Source organism: Pogona vitticeps, chromosome 3 (assembly GCF_051106095.1).
Source record: "Pogona vitticeps strain Pit_001003342236 chromosome 3, PviZW2.1, whole genome shotgun sequence".
NCBI lineage: Eukaryota > Metazoa > Chordata > Lepidosauria > Squamata > Agamidae > Pogona > Pogona vitticeps.
The window spans coordinates 36,617,142-36,641,944 of NC_135785.1; the positions used below are offsets into that span (position 1 = coordinate 36,617,142).

At 42.6% G+C, this 24,803-nt stretch overlaps 1 protein-coding gene across 2 annotated transcripts; it reads right to left on the reverse strand.

The window, feature by feature from the left end:
* Positions 1–3,580: 3,580 nt before the first annotated feature.
* Positions 3,581–23,996, reverse strand: MOGAT1 (monoacylglycerol O-acyltransferase 1). 2 transcript variants are annotated; one of them, XR_013542989.1, is made up of 7 exons: positions 23,671–23,901; positions 19,338–19,516; positions 14,745–14,949; positions 12,800–12,974; positions 8,075–8,274; positions 5,225–7,179; positions 3,581–5,161 (listed from the first exon to the last, which is right to left on the reverse strand). XR_013542989.1 is itself a non-coding variant. In XM_020795479.3 (6 exons), exons 1-6 carry the CDS (start codon positions 23,762–23,764, stop codon positions 7,025–7,027), a joined length of 1,008 nt encoding a protein of 335 aa, XP_020651138.1. In that variant the 5' UTR covers positions 23,765–23,996; the 3' UTR covers positions 3,581–7,024. The 2 variants fall into 2 exon arrangements, 1 of the variants encoding a protein (XP_020651138.1); XM_020795479.3 differs by having other exon boundaries at positions 3,581–7,179; positions 23,671–23,996.
* Positions 23,997–24,803: the final 807 nt, after the last annotated feature.

Genomic DNA, 24,803 nt, shown 5'->3' on the forward strand with positions numbered 1-24,803 from the left:
ATGCTGAGAGATTATGGGAACAGCAGTCCGAGTTCTGAAAGGTCACAAATGCTTTTCCCGCTTTAAGGTATGCAGGAGAACAAACAACTTTGTATCATACCCCCCTCAAAAAATTATTGGCCATAGACAGCAAAGTTTATGGAGTATTATGCCTTGTTGCTTTAAATCTCTTTGGGTGTTGACTTTGTTTATCATTTTTTATTCTTTTTAATTATTTGTATACTTACTGCTTTTAGCTTTTAAATATTGTCTTTTAATTATGTAAGTCAGCTTGGGTCCTTTTTAAGGAGAAAGGTGGGGTACAATATTTTACATACATACATACATACATACATACATACATACATACATACATACATACATACATACATACATACATACATACATACATACATACATACATACATACATACATACATACATAAAATGCCCCATGTGTAGTATTTTTAGTGTGAAAATAATAAGTAGAGGCCATTATTGAGAGCAAAAAGGAATTTGCATATTGTCAGAAATGAATTTGTACTGTCTTGTTTCAACACTATTAAGGATGATATGGAAAACAGTTTTTCACATTCTGCACCCCAGGTCTATTTATTCCCTTTTGCAATTTGGTGAACAACAGATGGGAAATGGAAAAGAGGGATGCCATCTAGTGGAGCAAAGAAATATCAAAACAGGTATGTTTATTCCAAGGAACTGTAGAAAATAATCCCTTCCTGCATTATTCAACACAATAAGATGCAGTTGATCCTTGGAATACATAAATTAAGTCAGCTTTCTTCCCTCTCTTTCCTTTCCCAGTTTTAAAATTGTGTTTATCTATATGTTCTTGCCTTTATATCTTGCCTTTATTTGTAAAAGCTCAGGTTTCCACTGGTACTCTAAGTGGACATTGATTCTACTCTTTATTATTACCACAGCTGCTCTCCATGAAAATGCACATTTTACTCATTTCTGTTTTAACTGCTAGTTCAGTGGGAAAAGCTGACAGGAAGGAAACGGATTCATTTGAAATATGGTGCTGGAAGAGAGCTTTGTGGACACTCTGGACTGCCAGAAAGACAAACTAGTGGGTCCTGGAGCAAATCAAGCCTGATATTTCTCTGGAGACAGAAATGAGGAAACTGAGGCTGTCCTACTCTGGGCACATCATGAGAAGGCAGGATTCACTGTGTAAAAACCTCAATAATGCTAGAAAAAGTTGTGAGCAGTACAAAAAGGGAAAGAGCAAATACAAGATGGATTAACGCAGGACATTTGAAGATCACTCACTCATAAGCCGGAAGTAATTTGACAGCACAACAACAATAAGGATCTTATATCAAAAACATTAATACATCCAGCTTCTTAATAATTTGTGACCTGCCTTTGGTCCTGTAGTTGGGCGAAAGGTGGCAAAGAAATAAATGAATAAAGTAACCATAGCCTGCATGGACTCTATATCATAGAATAATAGAATAATTGAGTTGGAAAGGGTCTATAAGGCCATCGATTCCTCTGCTAAATGCAGGAATCCAAGTCAAAGCAGATCTGACAGATGGTTGTCCAATTTTCTCTTAAATGCATTCACTGTTGGTATGCTCACAAACTACCTGCCAAGATCATTGGTTCTGTTGTTGTACTGCTCTAACAGTTAAGAAGTTTTTCCTGATTAGCCAAAATCTCTGCTTCCTGTAGTTTGAACCCATTATTATGTGTCTTGCATTCTGGAATGATTGAGAACAGATCCTACCCCTCCTCTGTATGACTATCTTTCAAGTACTGTATTTGATAAGTGCTATCATATCTGGCCTATTTTGTCCTTAGTGAACACTTTCTCCATCCTGTACCCTTTCATGCCATCGAAAGTGATGAAGATTTCCAAGGAACTCAAAAGCCTGTACACTTTTGAAGCATTTCAGTTGATCTTAATAAAAAGACTGCCAAACACTGATTTCCAACCCCAAAACCAACTTGCTGTTTTACAACCAGCAACATACCAGCCCAAAGCAGCCTTGTCCAAAATGGTGTCCTCTAAATATGTTGGACTATAAGAGCTTCCATGCCTAGCCAGATGTTGAACTGTCAACCCAGCACAACTGGATGGCACTGAGTTGGGAAGGGCTCACTATACAGATTGATAGTAGCAGACCAGAGTTTCAGCTTGCTTTGGTGTTATTTGGAGACTACAGGAACTGAACTTGTGATCTTTGGCGTGCAAAATATATGTACCATTAATGAATTACAGTTATGTTGGATTCACATTGTCACATCAATTAAAAACCCAGGGTGCTTGTTATTTATAACCAAGGTTGTTTTCCTCAGTGGGCACCAAGCAACTTACATTTAGTACAGCCAATCTTTTCTCTACTTCATCTTGACATCAGCCCTGTAAGGTAGGTCAAGTCCAGAGATGGCAACTGGCCTAATGTCCTTTGTAACAGAGGATTGCTAAATTTGCTTGGGGATTTAAACTATTTTTTTTAAGTCCAAATTAAGCACTATATTAAGTCTTGTTTTATGAGGAGCAAAATCTAGGAGCAAAAACCCAGCCTAAGACAAAAGACAAACTTGATGAATTTGTCTAGAAAAATATCTAATCAGGGAGGGACCACAGATGAACAGATGCAAAAGAGGGAGGGATGAACGTGCATCTGGCAAGGAGTGGTCAGCATTCCGTGCCCCTCTGCTTTTAGTTTTTGGATTTTATTACATCTCTGAGGAAGTATATAATAAAATATAGGTAGGCAAGAGAGAGAGAGAGAGAGAGAGAGAGAGAGAGAGATCTTTCCCTTCAGGGGTTCAACAGCTTTCTGTTAAGAACAAAGCAGAATAAATAGCTGGAGGCTGTATGCCAAGGAAAAGAAGATTGTTGAGTCAGATTGTTGGGAGATCCTTTGAAGGACAGAGGATAGAATAACAATACACAACAAAGACTGGTGTAATGCAAGACAATGAAATAATAGATTATTATCCTTGCTTTGTTAGTCTTGCAGTTCTTCATCAGATAAACTGATGAACTAGCCTCAGCAGGGTTACTATCCTCCTTTTCAAGTAGAATACAAAACAAGAGTAATTTACCAGGAAGACTAGTTGGTTTGTGCCTTAATAAAATAAGCTGATGTCTAGTGTGTATAAGACTCCCTGTAGGCGTGCATTAATAGCTTTCATGCTGGGTCCTCATGACTGCATGCAACTTTTATTTACTTCTATGCATGTTCACCATACTTCTATGTATGTAGTTAACTTGTGGCCAGAGCTCAGGAAAGCTTTTCTTTGGGTTCTGCAGCTACCCAGATCCCCCAGCCAGCATAAGTAGGGTACTGGATCCAAGTCTAAGAGCATTTAGAGGCAAGCCATGAGTTCCTCGCTTTTGTGTAGCACAGGGGATGGTTCAACAATGTCTGGATGGAGAAAAACAGAATGTGAGGGAGTTTAGGAGTGCTGCTTCTATTTCCTGTTGGAAAGAATACTAAAATGATAAAGATTCAGCTCCCTGGAATAGAACCAAAATGTACGTGTGTGCATTTTAACCTCACGGAAGTTGCCGATGTAAGCATAATCTCATGTGGATATTGTAAAAAAAAACTTCACAAAGACATTAATATTAGACCACTTTAGTATAATCAATCTCCCCATCAGTGGGCTACTAAAGGAATAACAGCAAAAACACAGTAAGGATTACATTTGTATAAACAAAGATACATGTTTGGTATCAAAGTATTGTCCTAGCCAACTATTCACTAGAAAACTAAAACTAATGTATGTTGGGTTTTATTTTGTTTTTGGTTTCTGCAACTATTTAAAATCTTAAAAGATGATGCTGTTAAGGTGCTACATTCAATATGCCAGCAAGTTTGGAAAACAGCAGTGGCCAGAGGATTGGAAAAGATCAGTCTACATCCCAATCCCAAAGAAAGGCAGAGCCAAAGAATGCTCCAACTACCGTACAATTGCACCCATTTCACATGGCTAGCAAGGTTATGCTCAAAATCCCCCAAGGTAGGCTTCAGCTGTATGTGGACTGAGAACTCCCAGAAATACAAGCTGGATTCCGAAGGGGCAGAGGAACCAGAGACCAAATTGCTAACCTGCACTGGATTATGGAGAAAGCCAGAGAGTTCCAGAAAAATATCTACTTCTGCTTCATTGTCTACGCAAAAGCCTTTGACTGTGTGGACCACAGTAAACTATGGCAAGTCCTTAAAGAAATGGGACTGCCTGACCACCTTATCTGTCTCCTGAGAAACCTGTATGTGGGACAGGAAGCAACAGTTAGAACTGGATATGGAACAACTGATTGGTTCAAAATTGGGAAAGGAGTACGACAAGACTGTACATTGTCCCCCGGCTTATTTAACTTATATGCAGAATACATCATGCAGAAGGCTGGACTGGAGGAATCCCAAGACGGAATTAAGATTGCTGGAAGAAATATCAACACCCTCCAATACGCAGATGATACCACTCTGATGGCAGAAAGTGAGGAGGAATTAAAGAATCTTGTAATGAGGGTGAAAGAGGAGAGTGCAAAAAATGGCCTGAATCTCAACATCAAAAAAACTAAGATCATGGCCACTGGTCCCATCACCTCCTGGGAAATAGAAGGGGAAGATATGGAGGCAGTGACACATTTTACTTTCTTGGGCTCCATGATCATTGCAGATGGAAACAGCAGCCACAAAATTAAAAGACGCCTGCTTCTTGGGAGGAAAGCGATGGCAAACCTAGACAGCATCTTAAAAAGCAGAGACATCACCTTACCAACAAAAGTCCGAAGAGTCAAAGCTATGATTTTTCCTGTCGTGATGTATGGAAGTGAGAGCTGGACCATAAAGAAAGCTGACCGCCGAAGAATTGATGCCTTTGAATTGTGGTGCTGGGGGAGGCTCTTGAGAGTCCCCTGGACTACATGAAGAACATGTTGAGAGTTTGGTTTGTACTAAAACTCGTATGAATTCCAGTACAATGCGCAGCAAGAAGTGTCAGCCGGTTCGGGCAGAATTAGCTAGAAGTTCCCTTTTGTACCCGCCCCTCACCAAACACTAGCACTCAAGAAATAACACTCAGGAGGCCTTATTTTGTATAAAAGGAAGAAATCTATATTCTACTCACGAAGATAAGCATTTAGAAGGTTTCAGGTAGATACAGGAATAAAAATAGCAAATACAATGTTCTTCTCCTCTGGCCCCACGTGGCTGGAGGGATTTTCCAGGCTCAGTTTGCCCCGGCATGGAGTTCTTACATCTTTCCAGGTGAAGAGCGTGTGCAAGAATGGTCACCAACAATGGTGGTTCAATCACCTCATGGCCAGGAGGGCCGGAAACAGGGGTGGAGCCTCCCTACCCGGGAACAACAAACTCCCACTAATTGGTCAGCATGCAAACAAACAAGCAAACAAGTTAGTTTGTGTTGCAGGCTCTTCCCCCTTTGAAATTTACATCTAGATTGCTTGACTATCCAACAGAAAAAACCTATCCATTCTAAAGGAAATCAAGCCTGAGTCCTCACTGGAGTGAAAGATCCTGAAGCTGAGGCTCCAGTACTTTGGCCATCTCATGGGAAGAGAAGTCTCCTTGGAAAAGACCTTGATGCTAGGAAAGTGTGACGGCAAGAGGAGAAGGGGACGACAGAGGATGAGATGGCTGGACAGTGTCTGTGAAGCAACCAATATGAAATTGACACAACTACAGGAGGCAGTGCAAGATAGGAGGGCCTGGTGTGCTCTGGTCCATGGGGTCACGAAGAGTCGGACACAACTAAACAACTAAACAACAACAACAACACTTCTCCTTTCCACAGCACTTGGCTTAAGGGTGCCAGGCCCAATGTGCAGTTCAAAATCCGTTTATAACTCATATGCCCCCCCCACAAACATAACTACAAAGCATAAACGGTTGATTCATATGGACTTATACATACACGCTAGACATGGGGACGAAGTGCCAAAATGGTGCTTCATCTTGGTTTGTGGGTTGTCAAACTTGACAAATCAATTAGTTGTCATTTTTTTTGGATAGCCTGTGGGGCTATCTTAAAAAAAGAAAAAAAGCCCCGCCCCCTTCAGCCTCCCTATGCCCCATGGGAACCATCCTACAGCCGCACTGCCTTACCAAAACCTCATTGTCATGCAGATTCGTCGTTTTGCGAGGTCGTCACCTAGCGCGGCACCACTGTAATGATACATACTGTATATAGATATACAGAGATAGAGACAGACTGATCTAATGCAGTTCCAATGCAGTTAACAATTATGAAATATTTACTCCTCACTGAGGTTATGTTCAGCCTAAAAATCAAAATTGAGAATTGTCAGGACAGTCCAATGCTTATGAAGTTGTACCACAAGATATCAACTACATTTCTTCTCATCTGTTTCTTTGATAAATAAGCTTCCAGCTGCAAAAAATATAGTAACACACTTCTCAAGTGGATTTTTTTTTAAAGGAATAAAAGCATACTCTTTGGAATTTCTCCTCTGCAACCATTCTGATATTGATTGACTAAAATAAAAGAAGCCTACTAGGTTGTTGTTTGTTTGTTTTTTTGCATAATCCCTTTTTGTCATAGTACACGTCCGTTTTAACAGAGGTGATCTGAGTATTGAAACTAAACAGCCCTTGTACACAAAAATCCATTCCTGTTTACTCAAATCATTCTTTGCTTCTGTGCTATAAATTATATGGAAGAGGAACCTTTTATTGCTTTCATTGTGAAATAAGTGTGATTGGAAATCCTTGCCAATCTATTACAAATCACCCAGAAATCTACTTTCTGCCCTTGCCCCCAATACCACAAACAAAAGCAGATCCATTTGAAGCAGGAAGAGGGAGAAATATCTCCAGTCAATAGTATGAATCAATCGAGAAACTCAAATTCACACCAAAAGTAAATGCACACCAGACATGTTTTTGAAAATTAACAAGTCTTTTCTAACTTCAGTTGCTGTTATGCAAAAAGGATGCAAACTCTTGAAAGTCTTTTGAGACCGAGATATTTCCTTCCTCATCCGCAGGCATCTGCACCAGATCTCCACTGCTTATATTTAGGTAAGGGTGAGAGACATGTGTTCGGGTATTCCATACTTTTCTTTGTTTTTCTCAAATAATCTTTGCAGCTCCTGCAGATATATCTTATGGAGTTGGTCAATCTCTTCAAGGGTGGGATTTGGATTCTGTTTCACAGCAATAGGATTCCCAACTACAAAGACACAAAAACATTGTACGTAACAGAAATGGGGAACATGTAGCCCTACAACTGTGGTTGTACTGCAACTACTAGCTATGCTGGCCAGGGTTGATGGGAATTGCATTCCAGCACTTGAAAGGCTGCCCATTTCCCACTGTGGATATAAGTGCTCTGCCTCTAAGTCAATAACCTGGATTGCTTTAGTTTAAAACAGCCTTTTTAGGCTTTGCTTTCATTTCCTTTTCTACAGTATGAAAGACAGTAATCCATATATTTATAATTTTAAGAAGCTGCAAGAAATTTAACATCTCCACACTGGCAGAGCGCTGCAAACTATCATAGAATAATTGAATTGTAAGGGGTCTTTAAGACCATCGTCCAACCTCCTGCTCAACGCAGGAATCCAAATCAAAGCAAATCTGTATGATGGGGGATGCTTTCCCTGTTTGATTGAATTGTTAAAATTTTTATTTTGTCAATTTATTGTGTGCTTTTTCTGTTAAAAGTATATTTTTGGTGAGGGTTTTTTTGGGGGGGACTCTTCTGTTTGCTTCTGTGGGAATGTGTTCACCAGGGGGGTGGACTTTGTGACTATACCACACTGAGTGAATGTGGTGATATAAACTAGTGCCTGCAAAGATCTGATAATGATTTTTCTTTCTCAGGTACTGTTGTCTGCTTTTAGAGTAGACTGATTCTTTGTTGTCTTGCCTCTGCTTTTTCAGAGTAGAGTTTTAAATGGTTCTTTAAGTACCAGTTTCAAATGTTTTCCTCTTTTTTTCTAGAAAAAGGACATACTCTCTAAGAAAAGAACACATCTCAAAGAATAGATGCCTAGTCTTCATAGCAACAAAAGTGTATATTTAAATATCCACAAAGAAAATCCAAAACTGGAAAAAGAACTCACCAACTGTATGAATAGGTTTCCTATAAGGCATCAAGCCGAAACTATATTGAAAGACCCCTCGGCCATGAAACAGAGGCATAGCAAATCCCATAATCTTCTGTAGCTTTTCTTGCCATGTTCTCAGCAATGTTCCTTTTGGATTGGCAACTTGCTTGAACAATTCATTTTCACCAAAAGAAAACACTGGAACTAGCTGAGCCCTGTCAGAGAAAAATAATATGTAGCAGGTTAAGAAGGGGGAGAACATTCCATCAGGATATTTCACATCAAACATGTCAAGTTAAACATAGGTTTTTAAAAGCTTTTTTGTTTATTTTATTTATAGTCTGCATTCTCCTCAATTCAGGGACTCAAACTGGCTTAGGAAATGGCAATGGGGGAAGAAAACTAGAATATAAATTTTAAAAATTTAAAAATGCAATGAAATATGACAATATTAAATGTCATTAAATGTAAAGCAATTTAAAAACAAAAGAAAATAACAAACATATATAAAAAATGTTTGCCTTTTAAAAATAAAACTTTTTTTCTCTGCAGCTAAAAACTTGCCTTTAAAGATCTTTGCTGTCACTAAGAGGTCAGCAAAGGAGGGCCCAACCTACTTTTCCAGGGAAAGAAGTTTCTTGTCTTGGGAGTAACCCCTAAATCAGCCTTCTATGGAGCATGAACCAAAAATGCTTACTAGGCTGGTCGGATTGACAGAAGGGCTTCCCCAGGACATCTTGAAACCTTAAGAGGTTCATGTGGGAACATGTAATCTAAGCCCTCTAGGTCAGAAATTCTAACTTTCAAATGCACCACTTGCATTTAACTCCGCTGTAATTAGACTTTTTAAAAAAGAAATTTATTCAGCAAACTACTGGCTCTGGGAAAAGTTTAATAAACAGTATAATTAAGCCTTGATTTACACAATTGAATACTGGATAGCTTAGTGGCTTAGGTTTCTGGCTGTGGAACCAGAGGCTGGGAGGTTCAGTTCCCCACTGTGCCTCTTTGATATGGGCTGGATTCGATGATACGGGTTCTTGGTTATACAAATCCTGATCAGGGGCTCATAAGGAGATTGCCTTCAACTTATAAGGAGGGGGGGCACTGCTAGCTTAACCACTCATCACTTTCTTCCACTGATGAGCAATATTCTAAAGGAGACAGTGTCTTCTATGTGTACAGCCTCTCTATGCAATCACAAACCCTGGTTACTCACAGTGGAGCTTCTTTTCAGAGTGTGGACCTACATAAGAAGAGAGCATTGAGAAAGTGGGCTGGGCTAATTTGCTCCCTCTACTCATACATCCAAGTTAAGTCTAGCATGATGACCTGAACAGAAGTAAAATCTGAGCAGTATCATCTGATCTAGCTAAGAGGGCATCTCATGTTTTAAATACATATACCTACATAAGGACAACCTGCAAGCCTTTCATTTTCAGCCTTAAGTCTCAGAAACTCTGACTGCTGTCTATCCTGTCTGGAGGCTTCTAGAAATGGAAGAAGAAAACATCTGGAAGGCCATACATGGATAATCCCATACTACTCACTCGTAAAGACCTGACTTCCTTTTGGTTTTACAGTCCCTAGACAACTGGCAGCTGGAGCACAGGATTCTTTCTCGAAGAAAGATGGGGAAGAAAGCTTCCTGCATCTGCTCCTTTTCTGGCCAATGTGTACAGCCAGGTGGATTTGTCAAAGTATGTATGTATGTATGTATGTATGTATGTATGTATGTATGTATGTATGTATGTATGTATGTATGTATGTATGTATGTATGTATGTATGTATGTATGTATTTATTTATTTATTTATTTATTTATTTATTTATTTATTTATTTATTTATTTATTTATTTATTTATTTATTTATTTATTTATTTATTTATTTATTTATTTATTTATTTATTTATTTAATACCCTGCCTATCTGGTCATTGCGACCACTCTAGGCGGCTTCCAGACAAATAAAAAATAACATATACATATACCAAAATAAAAATTATAAAAGAACTAAAAGCAAAAAATATAAAAATTATAAAAGTATTTTTTTCTGGAAGACAAATGAGGTAGTCACCTCCCCAACCTTTGATCCTTAAGTAGGATAAACTGGATATAATCTGAAATGTAATTTTTATACATTAAAGAACTAGCATATATAGTACTTACAGAGTTTTGACAGTCCTCTGCATACATCATTACAGACAGAAAAAAGTCACTTTTCGGACTGTAACTCACATCAGCTAGCATAGCCACTGGTTGGGGGATTCAGTGAGTTGTAATATGACTAGAGTATTCTATGAGCTTCAGTCCAAACATGCAGCTTTTCCAAGCTCTGGTTAGAAACAGCAGCTATTTATATAATGTTAGCTCACAAGGCCACTTAGCTTAATACACCATACATTGTAAGACTGCCGAAACAGAAATGTGTTTCTGCTAAAATCATACAGTTCTTTATTTTCAAGTCTCTACAGATTACATAGATCCAAAAATGGAAAACACTGTATATTAAGCCATTTTAAAATGACAAAAAGAGCTTTCCAATGGAGGATAAAGGAAGATAGGATGAGGAAAGGTTTAGGAAATTACTGTTGGCTGTCTCTTTTACCCAGAAATTAAACTAGAAATTATGGAGATGCATTTTGAAATAAGAAAGCAATATATAAAGGAAGGGAAAGGTCTGTGTGGTTATTATTGGCCAATAGCCCATTTAGAAACCGTGACTGGGGGGAAAAACAGTAAGAAAGAGGAAGTTACGACACAGGCTGTTTCACTGGCACACTGTGAGGAAGGTCAGTCAGTTGTTGTCCCAAGGCCGTAGTTCTCCACCCTCTTCCCTGGAAACAAAGCTTACATATATGCAGCTGTTGTGCACATTGCACAATCATAGGATCTCAGAATAATGGAGTTGGAAGGGGCTTATAAGGCCCTGGACTTCAACTACTGCAAGAATCCAAATCAAAGTACTGTAAACCTGACAAGAAGTTGTCTAATTTGCTCTTGAATGCCTCCAGCACTAGAGATAATGGGTTCCATTACCATAGTGATCTAACAGGAAGTTTTCCTAATAATCAACTGAAATTTGGCTTATAACCTTAGAACTGCAGAGCTGGAAGGGGCACTACGAATCATCGAGTCCAGCCTCTGTCAAGGAGGCACAGTGGGGAATCAAACTACCAAACTGTGGCTAGAGGCCTAAACAACTGAGCAATCCAGCAGTTCAAGGACAGAAGGGATACAGATTTCCTGTAACTTGAGCTGATTATTATGAGTCTTGCATTCTAGAATGATTGAAAACAGATTCTGTCCCTCCTCTGTATGATGACCTTTCAAGTATTGGAAGAGTGCTATTCTATCTCCTCTCAGCTGTTTTTTTCTGATGATATGTATTTATGTATACAATATTGAAACAGTGCCGTCTACGTTGGCTTGGGCACATTGTGAGAATGGCTGATGGTCGGATTCCAAAGGTTCTCCTGTATGGAGAATTAGTGCAGGGAAGCCGCCCCTGAGGGAGACCACAGCTGCGTTACAAGGACATCTGCAAATGGGATCTGAAGGCCTTAGGAATGGACCTCAACAGATGGGAAACCTTGACATCTGACTGTTCAGCCTGGAGGCAGGCGGTGCATCATGGCCTCTCCCAATTTGAAGAGACACTTGTACAGCAGACCGAGGCAAAGAGGCAGCCCCGAAACAAGCAAAGCCAGGGAGCTGGACAGGGGACAGATTGGATTTTTCTTCAGTGTGGAAGGGATTGTTACTCTCGAATTGGCCTTCTCAGCCACACAAGACACTGTTCCAAGACTTCCATACAGAGCACGATACTATAGTCTCTCGAGACTGAAGAATGCCTACATGTATTCATTTCATACTGGTTTACAGATTAATATCTGACTTCATAGTTCCATGTACAGTGCATCCCTTTTACACTCACACATATGCAATGAAGCACACAAACAGTTATTGTAAGTGTTGGAGGATGACAGAAGAAGATATGGGCAGGTGTGACCCTCCAGATATTTTTTGCCTACAACTCCTTTGAGCCCAACCTCACAGTGCAGTTCAGAAACATCTTGAGGGCCATATTTACCCATGTTTGACTCAGTGACTCAAGCACTCTGTCAATGTCATCAGTTGTTACTACCAATACTAATCATAATAATACCAATAATTAAGGAGCCTGGATGAGCTCATTCCCCTTCAGGCAATGGAGTTCCTTCACCCATAGTAGGACTCATTTTCACAGTCACTGCCTGGTTATTCCTTACTAGGCAGATCAAATATTGTTTTAAAGATTTCTCTGAGACATCTTTCTCAACTGGATTCCTGCAGTGAGACATTGTTCTCAACTACCTTCCTTCGCAATGCATTTCAAAGTTTACCTCAGATTTCATTTTCATTACATCTTACAGAATGATAAATCACACTATAGTGGATCCGTTGAATCAATGGAGATTTGGGGAGTCAAGTTCCATTTATTCAAATGGGCCTCCTCTAACTGTAATGTACTTTAGCACAATAGATCACAACTACAGTAGGCCCATTTGAATCAACAGAACCTACAAAACAATTTACTCACTAAATCTCCATTGATTTGATGAGCCTTCTCTAGTGCGATTTACTATATGAAGCAATAGGATTTTGGCTAATGTCCATTAAAATATGAGTTCTTCAGATTCCCAATAAATGCCATTCTACACATTTATTCTCTGAGCATGCCATCTTGGTATAGAACTTACCCATGTTTCAAAGCAACTTTAATGAACCCTTTCCTTTTGAGAACATTAAGAGTTATGCTTTCAGGGTGAGCATCCAAAGACTCTTCTGCCCCTCCAATTACAATCACAGCAACATTTCCCCCTCTTTCATTGCTCAGCACATGAGACACACTCTTCTTTGATGCTGAAACCATTCCTGAAAGAAAAACTCATTCAACTTACTACAAATGCTGTGCTGAGTCTTGTAGCTGTTTATAGCCATTATACATATATTAATCCTGAAATCAAACTAAGGTGGCAAACAGCAATTGGAACAGGAGGAAAGGAAGGCTCAAGTCCTCCACAAGACACTACAGACTTGATCTGGAGCAGACTCCCCCTACTAGTAGCTGTTTAAAGATACAGAAGAAGAGGAACCCAAGCATGGGCTTCAAATACGCATTTGACACATATATACCCTGTTTCCCCAAAAATAAGACCTAACCTGAAAATAAGCCCTAGTATGATTTTTCAGGATGCTCGTAATATAAGCACTACCCCAAAAATAAGCCCCGGTTAAGTGAAATCCCGCCGTCCACCATTGTGCAGCAACCAGAAGAAGATGACAGGACTGTATTTGAATCAATATAGATCGCTGTACATAGGAAAAAAATGACATCCCCTGAAAATAAGCCCTAATGCATTTTTGGAGCAAAAATTAATATAAGACCCTGTCTTATTTTCAGGGAAACAGGGTAGTTTAATGCAAAAACATGCACAAATTATGACATTAAACTACTCCAATGTGAACATATGGAAAAATCCCATAAGATCAGAACTTGGAAAGTCACATTTTATACAACATGACTGCTTATCTACAGCTTAAGGTTCCAGAATGAAGTTAGCTATCATTGTCGTTGAAGTTCTCAAAAAGCAACCCTTTTTCTTCTTATTAAAAAGTAACATAAGCGGTTACTTTTAATTGTTTTTTTTTAATTGGAAGGTAACAAACAGCCGAAGTAGAGACTCCTATAACGATAGCCTACTCAGGTGTTTGTTTCTCTCTCAAGCAGCCACACATGCTCCAGCCCATCCCCTGTACTCCTGACTTTCCCATGTTCGTAGGGAAAGTCCAAAAAAATTGTCTGAAAGAGGTGCCCTCTTTTGCAGTGCCTGCTTCAATTCCAGGTCATGCATAGCACCACCAGAGAAACATGTAGTCGGAATAAGTTTAAGCAATGAGGAATCAAAGTAGGGAGTCAGTCCCTTTTACTGGCATAACTCACTAGAGGATTATAGGCACAGAATCAATGGACTTCCATACATACTGACTCCACTTCTGCAATTAAGTCTGTGGGTCCATCCCAGCTGAAACTAGCAACTGCACAGTGCAGCCCTCTGTGAATGTCAAGTCCCATCAGGTCTAGCCAGCACTGCCAAAGACAGAAGAATGGCAGGAGTTGCAGATCCACAACATTTGTGGGTCACATATTGCCCACCCCAGTTTAATCCTTTGGTCAGGATCCAATACAACACCAACAGAGCAAAAAGTTGGACCAGTGGGAAGCATAAAGCTGGTACAGTGAGCCGTTCTTGCATTTCACAGTGGGCAGTTCTAGCACTTGGTGGTGGTTCAGGGGGCTGGGTGGGCAAAGCAGTGCTCCAATGCCTAGCTAATGCTTGACTGGCATGTCAGCTGCTCTGTTGCACTGCCTGGCCTCTGTGCGTTGACAAGAGCCACTTGGGTCTGGAAGCATGGGAGGACTCCTTGCACCAGCTTGGAAAATGTACAACCAGTTACACAACCCAAGACTCTGCTGCTGACAGATTCTGGGCCCAGCCTGATGCCCTGTAGATGCAACTGGCTGCAACCATGTCAGCTAGAGATGATGGAAGTTGCAGCTCAGCATATCGCCAGCTTGAGAGAAGTTGGCTGAAATAAATACAGCATCTGAAGGAATTGTTAAAATGACCTAACTTTACTTACCTGCACACATAATATAATCTCTGAAAAAAGGACATCTGAACCAGAAAGGCAAGATATGAAGATATGGAGTCAGACCAGGGAACAGCTTCTTAAATCCAGTATATTCAGTGCAGAAGTTTCCAAAGGCTCCAGCAACAAGGACACCATGAGGGTGAAATCCAAAGAGATAATTTTTACTTGGATCCAAATCAGAAGTCTTTATGAGCTGCAAAGAACACCCATTAAAGTGTTTACTCCATTTTGCTTATAAACAAGAGAAGTGACTTTTTCTGAATTTACAACTATAGGCAATTCTGCTCCATGTTCTTATTGTGGAAGTGTTACATGTTTCCTCAGAAGTAAATTCAATTCCATTCAAAGGCATGTACTCCAACATAAATGCACTGGACGACAGCCATAACTTATTAATTATAAGAATCACATAGCCTAACCCTGTGTACTTTTAGCAAGAAGAGCAGGTTGAAACTGTGTTGATTAATGTAAAAAGCATAGCATAGGCTCATTCAACCAATGGGAATTTAGTGAGTCAACTTCTCTGTAAGTTCCACTGATTCAAATGTATCTACTCTAGTTGCAACTTATTATACTAAAGTAAATCACAGAGTAGACCTATTTGAATCAATGGAACTTACAGAGGAGTTGATTCACCAAATCTCTACTAATTCTGTCGACCTACTTTGGTTTGCTTTCTTATACTAAACAGCAGAATTTCAACCAATGTTTATCATCACTGATTTATTTACTTATTTATTTATTTATTTATTTACTTATTTTATATCCCGCCTATCTAATCAATTAAGATTACTCTAGGCGGCTTACAACAATAAACAACAACAATACGGTTAAAATAAATTATACAAAGGAAAAGTTACGACAAGATGGGACAAAACTAAGGAAGAAAAAGGAAGGGAAGGGAAGGGTGATCAGGAGTTAATAAACGTGAAAGCCTGCCGGTACATCAAAGTTTTTAGTTGTTTTTTAAAAGTACCCAGTGAGGGAGCCGCGCGAATGTCAGGGGGAAGGTTATTCCAGAGGCGAGGAGCCACTGCCGAGAAGACCCGATTTCTTGTTTTTTCTTTCCGGGCCTCCCTCGGCGTTAGGCTCCTCAGCCTCACCTCCTGACTCGCGCGAGTGACACGGGTAGAACTTGGTGGAAATAGGCGTTCCGCCAAGTATCGAGGCCCCAAGGCGTTTAGGGCTTTATAAGTAAGCGTCAACATTTTGAAGTCGATGCGGAAACGGATGGGCAGCCAATGCAATGCGGCCAGAGTGGGCGAAATGTGTTGGTACCTTTTCACACCACTGAGTAGTCTGGCCGCCGCATTCTGCACCACCTGTAATTTCCGCAGCAGCCTCAAAGGCAGCTCCACGTAGAGCGCATTACAGTGGTCTAATCTTGAGATTACGAGCGCATGCACCAACGTAGTGAGCGCCCCCACCTCGAGATAGGGCTGCAGCTGGGCTATCCGCCTAAGGTGGTAAAAGGCGGTTCGGACAACCGACGCCACCTGGGATTCCATGGTGAGCGCCGGGTCCAGATGGATCCCCAAGCTGCGGACCCCATCCTTGGCGGGGAGGGTCGCCCCCCCAAAAGTGAGGAAGTTTCCCAAACACCCGACTGTGGGAGCGCCACCCTCAGTACCTCCGTCTTGTCCGGGTTCAGCCTCAACCCATTCTCCTGCATCCATTGCAGTACGGTCCCCAGGCAGCGCTGAAGGGACAGAACGGCATCTCCTGTGGTAGGTGGAAAGGAGATGTACAGCTGAGTATCATCAGCATACTGATGACACCGAGCTCCACATCCCCTGATGACCCCACCCAGCAGCCTCATATAGATGTTAAATAGCATTGGGGAGATAATCGACCCCTGTGGAACCCCACAGTTGAGACTCCACGGGGCCGAGACATTCTCCCCAAGCTGTACTCTCTGGGGGCGGTCCCCCAAGAAGGAACGGAGCCAGGCCAATGCCAGGCCACCAATTCCCAACTCGGAGAGCCTCCCCAGGAGGATACCGTGGTCAATGGTATCAAAGGCCGCTGAGATATCGAGGAGGACCAGCAGGGACACGTTGCCCCTGTCGGCCTCCCTCAAAAGGTCATCGCACAGGGCGACCAATGCCGTTTCTGTACCATGGCGCGGCCTGAAGCCCGACTGAAATGGATCCAGGGCATCTGTTTCATCCAGGTGCGCCTGAAGCTGGTCGGCCACCACCCTCTCAACCACCTTGCTTAGGAAAGAAACATTGGCGACGGGCCTATAGTTGCCAATCTCGTCCGCCGCCAAACTTGGTTTCTTCCTAATGGGCCTAATGAGTGTCTCCTTGAGGGCAGATGGAAATCTGCCCTCAAGGAGAGACCCATTTATTATTACAGTGGCCCATTCCATTGTTATCGGCCTGGCTGCTTTGATTAGCCAGGCCGGGCAAGGGTCAAGGGAGGAGGTGGTGGCACGACAGCGATCAAGCGCCCTGGCCACAGTGTCAGGCGTGACTGGCTGAAAAGAATCAAAAGTTACCGGGCAAGACGGAGCGCTGGACATCTCAGCTCGACTCACTGTGTTCAAATAAGGAGAGAGGTCCCGGCGGATGGCCTCCACTTTAGATTTAAAAAATGCTGCAAATTGGTCCGGTGTAAGACTAGGGGGAGGCCCATCACCCGGACCAATTCCGGATAGGTCGCGCACTATACGGAATAATTCCGCCTGCTGGTTGGACGCTTCGCTTATCCGGTTAGCGAAGTATGCTCGACTGGCAGCCTTTACCTTAGCCAGGTAAAGGTTAGTGGCGACTTTAACAGCAATCCAATTGTGATCCGTCGGGTCCTTTCTCCATTTGCGCTCTAGCCGTCTCCTTATCCGCTTCAGCGCCCGGAGGTCCTGGTTAAACCAAGGAGCCGGGCGAGCTCTGCGTTGGAGAGGGCGCTTAGGTGCGATCGTGTCAACAGCCCTAGCCGCAGCGGCGAACCAGCTGACGGTCAGAGCCTCGACAGGAGCGCCAGCCAGGTCAGTCGGAACTCCTCTCATGGCATCCTGGAATCCATTCGGATCCAGTAGTCTTCGAGGGCGGACCATAACAATAGGTCCCTGCTCCCTGCGAGGGGGGAGGGCCATGTTGAGGTTACATTTTATTAGGTGATGATCCGACCATGACAGAGGAGACTGCTATTTATGAAGACTGCTATTTATTTATTTATTAGAATTCTATCCTGCCCATCTAGAGTCTAGACCAAGGGTCTAGTCAGATCTGTATGCCTCTTACATGCCAGTTGCAAGCAGAAATGAACGGGAGAAGATGTTCTACTCATATCTTGCTTGTGGGCTACCACAAGGTAACTGGTTGCCTGAACAGAATGGTGAATTACAGTTGTCGTTCTATTTGCCATTTACATTTTTGTTATATTTTGTTATACAGTATTTTAAAAAAAGAACACTGAAAAGGGTCAGCCTTTATATGATCCACTACATGATAATGGTCATTATTTCTAAGTAAGACATTGTTGCTCCTCCACAGATTTGGGCTTCAACTTCCAGAAGCTCCAGCCAACACAGCTAATGATAAAGGGTTATGGATGCTTTAATTCAAAATACTGGGGGGGAAAGGTGAGATATTAAGATTCATTGTTTTATGATTCACTGCCTTCTGTCCTTACCTAAAAAAATTAAGTCACTGCTAGAAAGAGAGCTGCTTTAACTTTTGCCATCTTCTTTTCGGCCACTATTTTATAATTCAGAACTATTCAATAGGAAAAATGCCTTTTCTGAAATTATTCTACAGATACAAGCTTCTTGCCCTATTTGGGTTCATGTTCACTTGTTTGTCATTTTCTCTCATTGGCTGAAATCCTGTACAGCCTGGGGAAGTATAAAGATACACAAGCAGTTGGTTGCCTGTGTTACACTCAGGCAACCAACATTGTGCAATACAATCATTCAACTAATTGTGCACTTCTCATCACGACTGTTGTTTGGCATGTGTGGTGAAAAGTGGTTAGTGAATAGCATTTCTGCCTTGCTGCTGTTTTCCATACAATTTCTGCAAGCGTGCAGCTGCACAACAAGATTTCAGCTGTTGTTTGGGCATTGGTTCCTGGTATTTGCAGTTCACACAGCAAAATGTCAGCACAGGATTAATAAAAGTAAGAAAAAAAAGAGAGATGCAAGTGATAGGCTTTATTTGCCAAGTAGATTTACTGCTTGCTCATAGAGAAGGCAGTGAGACTCATTAGCAAACATATTGACTCACTGACAGCTGCCAAGATACCACAGAAAGTCTTGGGACATTAAAAAATGAACAGGTTTTATCATACATAAGCAGTCATTGCCTGTAGTCCACTTCTTCAGATGCAAGACTATGTCTTCAGATACAAATACAATGTTCTGCCTTGATACTGGTTCCTCCTCAAAATTATTGTACAGACTCCCCCCCCCAAAAAAAGCAGAAGTTGAATTCCACATTTTCAGCAGTACTTTTAGTTTCTATCCCAGTAAAACTGACAAAAATACTTAATAGAGACATGCAGTGTCAGGGCTCAGTTTGGTTGGAATTGCTAGCCCCACAGATTAATTTTCACCATTCCCTATGGGATTTTACTTACATGGATTGGAAAGTATTCCTTAAAGTACCTCCACACCATCCAGTTTCTGACCCACTGAGATCTCCTCCCTCCAGTGTGAGGTGATTCCCAGTCAAGGTAGAGCCAGAGTGCATAAAACGCTGAGATAAACCAGTAGTCCCCAAAAAGGAAGATCATAAAGATGCCACAGCAACACTGTGCTAAAAAGGAAACAAAGACCACAAAATATTTGAAATAATCCAATTGCAATTTATTCTCAATACAGTTTTCTCCTCCTTTCTCATTGTGCATTGTTCCCTCCTGTGAAGGAGAATTGAAAGAAAGTGAGCCGTCTTCAACAGGAGAGGCGGTCAGAGAGGAAAAAGGAAGTTGCGGTATGGAGGCATCTAAGGGAAGAGAAGTCCTAGGGAAAGAGGCGGGAAAAATAGAAGAGATGAAAGGAAAGGTTGAGGTCTGTTTGGTGGCGGAGGGAGAGAAAGGAAAAGGGGAGGAGCAAAGGATGTTAGTTTGGGAAGAAAGTATAAATACACAGGGGGAGAGGTGGTTTGGCAGTAGATTTGAAAACAAGGGATTGAGAAGAAAGGAAGGACGAGATAGACCAGAGACTATGAGAAGGTGTGTGGGCTCTTGAAGGATTTTCCAAACCTGAAGGCTGGTGGACTGTTACTTGACCCCAAAACCAAAGGAGGGAGAGACCATATGTGAGACACACGAGTGAACAGTGATTTTCTTTCTGTGCGGGCAAGGAAGAGGCAAAAAAGGTGATTCGGCCAGATCCCACCTACAATAAACCACCTAAAGAGGGAGGCTGGGCGAGGCACCCATTTTGCGGAACCATCTGCACAGTGAGGAGTGCTCCCCTGCGGATCGGGAGCATTTTGGCCCAGCACCCCAATGAGTTATCTAGACTTTCATCGCAAGTTAGTTTCTTCAAGTTATGGCCCATTGCCTGATTTATCTTGCTTTGATCCAACTGAAATCATCGTTGAAAGATTAGAAACCAATAAAAGTGAAATTGTGAATCCAACTGACAAGCCTCCGTTGTTATTTCCCTCCAAAAGTGAGGAACTGCCAAAATTTTTAAATGAACCCGATCACACCTCCATACACCAAGTTGAAGGAGATCAAATTTCATGCATAGGTCTTCCAAGACTGTAAACCCTCAAACTGTGGAAGCACCATTTCTTTAGAGATTAAAACAAGACCAAGATTTTTACAAGGCTCTGTCATACAAGAAAAGAAGCCCTGCTGAGGTCTTGTAAACCTTTTGCTTCCTTTAGGGAATCAATCCATCTCATATTTGGTCTCCCTCTTTTCCTGCAGCCTTCCACCTTTGCCAGCTTTATTGTCTTTTCCAGAGAATCCTGTCTTTTCATGATGTGCCCAGACCCACTTGTTCATATTTCTTGCAATTAAGGGTATCATGCTATTCTCCAGTAAGGTAAGGTAAAGGTAAAGATTACCCTTGACAAATGTCCAGTCGTGTCCAACTCTAGGGGGTGGTGCTCATCCCAGTTTCCAAGCTGTAGAGCCAGCGTTTGTCCATAGACAGTTTCCGTGGTCACATGGCCAGCACAACTAGACATGGAATGCCATTACCTTCCCACCGTGGTGTTACCTATTAATCTACTCGCATTTTTACATGCTTTCGAACTGCTAGGTTGGCAGGAGGCTATTCTCCAGCACCATATTTCAAATGATCCATTTTCCCCCTGTTAGCCTTCTTCATTGTCCAGTGTGGTGTAGTGGATAGAGTGATGGACTAGGACTCTGGAGAACAATGTTCGAAACTGACCAGGGGAGTGGAACTGGTAAAACTAGTCTTTAGATGCCTCACTTACCTTGAATGCTCAATTAGGGTTGCTATAAGTCGGTTCTGACTTGACAGCACAGAACACACAGAGATGTCATGCACATTACTAGAAACCCTGACAAGATTTTCAAGGTATGTTAGATATTTAAGGAGGTCTTTTACCATTGCTACCTCCTCCCAGTGACTCTCCATGCTCTCACTAGGATTTGAACCCAAGTCTCCTGAGTCTGAGCCAGGTCATTTTATCTACTACTACACCACACTGGCTTTCAAATAATATTTCCCAAATGTATTTCCTTGCCTTATGTTAAAACTTTTATTTGGGTTTTGTCCTCCAAAGCGATACTGAAGCCACAGATGGAAGAGGTAGGGAAATCAAGTTTTATTTTACATTAAAAAGATCAACTCTAAAGAGAGCTTGGTTGCAGTAGATACTTTTCCAATCTCTGACTACAACGTCTACCCTGCATGATTGCATTCAATTCTACTACAAAATACAATAATGGTAAGAAAAGGTGAAGGTGGTAGAAAAAGGAGTGTGAACAATAAATAGAGTGATTCAATAAAGGAAGTCACAACTTTTACTTTGCAGGACCTAAGCAGGGCTTTTAAGGAAAGCTTTTGAAGGTCGTTCATTAATTCGTAGGGAGAGCTTAGAAAAGTTATACTTTTGATTTATAACATCCACAAATCCCAAACTATCCTGGCCAATAGCCATGCCAGCTGGAGATTATGGGAAGCACATGATCTCTACCAGAAGCACCACAAAGCACACATGGGTTTATAAATCAGAAGTGATTTGATTGCAAATCACAAGCACTATGAATAAGTTGTACTTCAGTCTTTCCTAGCCAGATGTCATATGGGCTGTGGATGATGGATACTAGACTCCAACACATCCAGAGGACACCAGATTTGGAAAAACTGCTTGACTGTTTGCCAGACCTGAGCAAGGGGCAAGATCTGTTCTTGATCATCCCAGAGTGCAGGACACGCAACAATGCGCTCAAGTTAAAGGAAGTCAGATTTCGATTCAATATCAGGAAAAATCTCCTAACTGTTAGAGCAGTACAATAGTGGCACCAGTTACCTCGGGAGCTGGTGAGTGCTCCAACACTAAAGGCATTCAAGAAAAACTTGGATAATCACCTGGCAGATATGCTTTGATTGTATTCCTGCGTTGAGCAGGAGGTTGGACTTGATGGCCTTGTAGGTCCTTCCAATTTCACTTTTCTATGATACTATGATTCTATGAAGGGGGTATGCCTTTTTGTAGGTTGTTCATTCATAAGGTTGCCATAAATTGAGAGTGACTTAATAATACAGGATCCAACACAGCCTGCTTTTTCTCCCCTTTCCTTGCACGCTGCAATTTGGAAGATCCAGTTTCTCTGTTAGGTATCTCATATTACCTTAATAACGTAATGTGAGATACCTAATGTTTCTCTTCAGCAGAGTAGGATCAATTAATTACTCAGAAACTCTGGATCCACCAGTCCATCTTTTTAGAACATGGTCCCATGGGAAGTAATGTGACTGGATGAAAGCAACCAAAACTCGCTATCAGGGTGTACAATGCAGTTGGCCAGTTTTCAGTTTCCATAAACAGTAATGAACAGATCTAGCCTATGGTTGATTGTGCAGCCAGACCAAATGCATACCTGTTTGGAAGCGGATTTTGGAAAAATGACTTTTTTGGCCAACCCTCTGAATCTCCCAGCCTGCCCCTCCCCCACAAGGAAGTCTTAGGAAATTAAACGGGCTTGAGTCACAAGCAAATATGCATTGGCTTTCCAGGTTGCTAGACAGTAGGTCACATCCTGAGCTAGGTCTTATTGCTGTTGTGATGTGCCCTCCAGGCAAAACTGACTTACAGAAACCCTGACAGGGTTTTCAAGGTAAGTACGGGATGGTACTTAACGAGTGGTTTTAACAGTTCCACTCCCTCAGTGAGGTTCCAGGGCAGAGTGGGTATTCGAACCTTGTTTTCCATAGTCCTAGTCTCTCGTTCTATCCACTACATCACACCAGGTTTTACAACCTAGGAAACATGTCTAGGACTGAAGGTAAAGCCCCTTTACTCTGAGCTAACCCTCTCCCTTGTTCCATAAGTCCTTAGTAAAGAGTAAGCTTAGGCGCCTGTTTGAGATCAGTTTAACTCAGTGGAATTGGCTCCCAATGTAGGTGCAGGGCTGTCCACTTGTTTAGACTTTGAGACAGTCCCGATCCAACGTTCATTTTATCCGGAGGTAGACCCTGTTCAATTCAGCTGGAACTCTCACTTCCAAGTAACCGCGCGAAGAACTGCGCGACAAGTCCGTCTTAAGCACGTTTATTAGAAAGCAAATGCCGTCCCCGTTCAGTTGGGTTTGCCGTCTTAAAGACGGAGGGGCACGGCTGAGACTGAAGACTACCAGCACGTTTGGGAGGAAGCCCGCCCCCCCCCAACTTAAGACCAGAGGTCCTTGCAAACCGAGGCGGTCAGGATCGGGCGCAAGAACCACGGCGGTGGATGCGTCCAAGAAGCGAAAGAGCGGTTACCTAGCAGCAGGAAGGAGAAGACCCACTGAAACACGGCCGCTGTCTGTAATCTTCTGGCCAGGGGAATATTGAGCGGGGCAAATTCGACCTTCATGCCGCGCCTGGCTCTGCCCGGAAGGGTCGAGGAGGCTTCGCCGTCCGAGAAAGGCGAGGAGGCGCCGCCAAGCGAACACAGCCCGCTTCGCCTTCGGGAACTGGGCGGCGGCCTGGCGCTCCCGGGGCGGCGCAGGGCAGCCCATTCACTGCAGGGCGCCCCTTCCACGTTTGGGGACGGGCAGCGCCCGCGGGGGCCCTCCGGCCTCGTCCAGTCCAGCCGCCCGAGGTCTCTCGTGAGCCCCACCTACTTAGCGCTTGTCTCCCAAAGGCCTCAAGGGCACGAGGGTCAGTCCTGGGGGAACGAGCAGAGGGGAGACCGCAGGGGCCACGGCGGGCCGAGGCGAGAAGGCAGGGCTCGGGGAGCAACCGGTGGCGGCTCTAGAAATGCGGGGCGGGGGAGGACTGTGGAGGAGGAGGCGAGTGCGTTACGGGGGTGGCGGCACGTGTTTTGTCCCAAACGTCTGAAGATCGACACCTGAAGTCAATGCAGACAGATGTTTGGGGCGGGAACCGGTTGCGCCCCCTTATTTTACTCCCCCCTCCCCCGTTTAGAGTTTGGATGTGAAAAACGCTTTTCGGTCTTTGCAAGTCTAACGATGTGTCTCGGAGCTGCTTGTCCACTTCTGGCGCCGCTTAGACGAAGGTCCGGTTGTCTTTCAAAGGTCCTTGCTTCGCAGTTGTTTAGCCTTCGTGACCCCATGGACCAGAGCACGCCAGGCCCTCCCGTCTTCCACTGCCTCCCGGAGTTGGCTCAAATTCATGTTGGTAGCTTCGATGACACTGTCCAGCCATCTCGTCCTCTGTCGTCCCCTTCTCCTCTTGCCTTCACACTTTCCCAACATCAGGGATTCTTCTCTTCTCATGAGATGGCCAAAGTATTGGAGCCTCCGCTTCAGGATCTGCCCTGCCAGTGAGCATTCAGGGTTGATTTCCTTCAAAATGGATAGGTTTGTTCTCTTTGCAGTCCAGGGGACTCTCAAGAGTCTCCTCTAGCACCACAATTCAAAAGCATCAATTCTTCAGTGGTTAGCCTTCTT

Coding starts and splice junctions, on each gene's coding strand:
- MOGAT1 (XM_020795479.3), bottom strand. CDS start 23,764: ATGAAGGTCGAATTTGCCCCGCTCAATATTCCCCTGGCCAGAAGATTA. Junction 14,950..19,337: donor AGGAATACTTTCCAATCCAT/GTAAGTAAAATC, acceptor TGTTCTTTGCAG/CTCATAAAGACTTCTGATTT. Junction 8,275..12,799: donor AAAGTTGCTTTGAAACATGG/GTAAGTTCTATA, acceptor TTTCTCTGACAG/GGCTCAGCTAGTTCCAGTGT.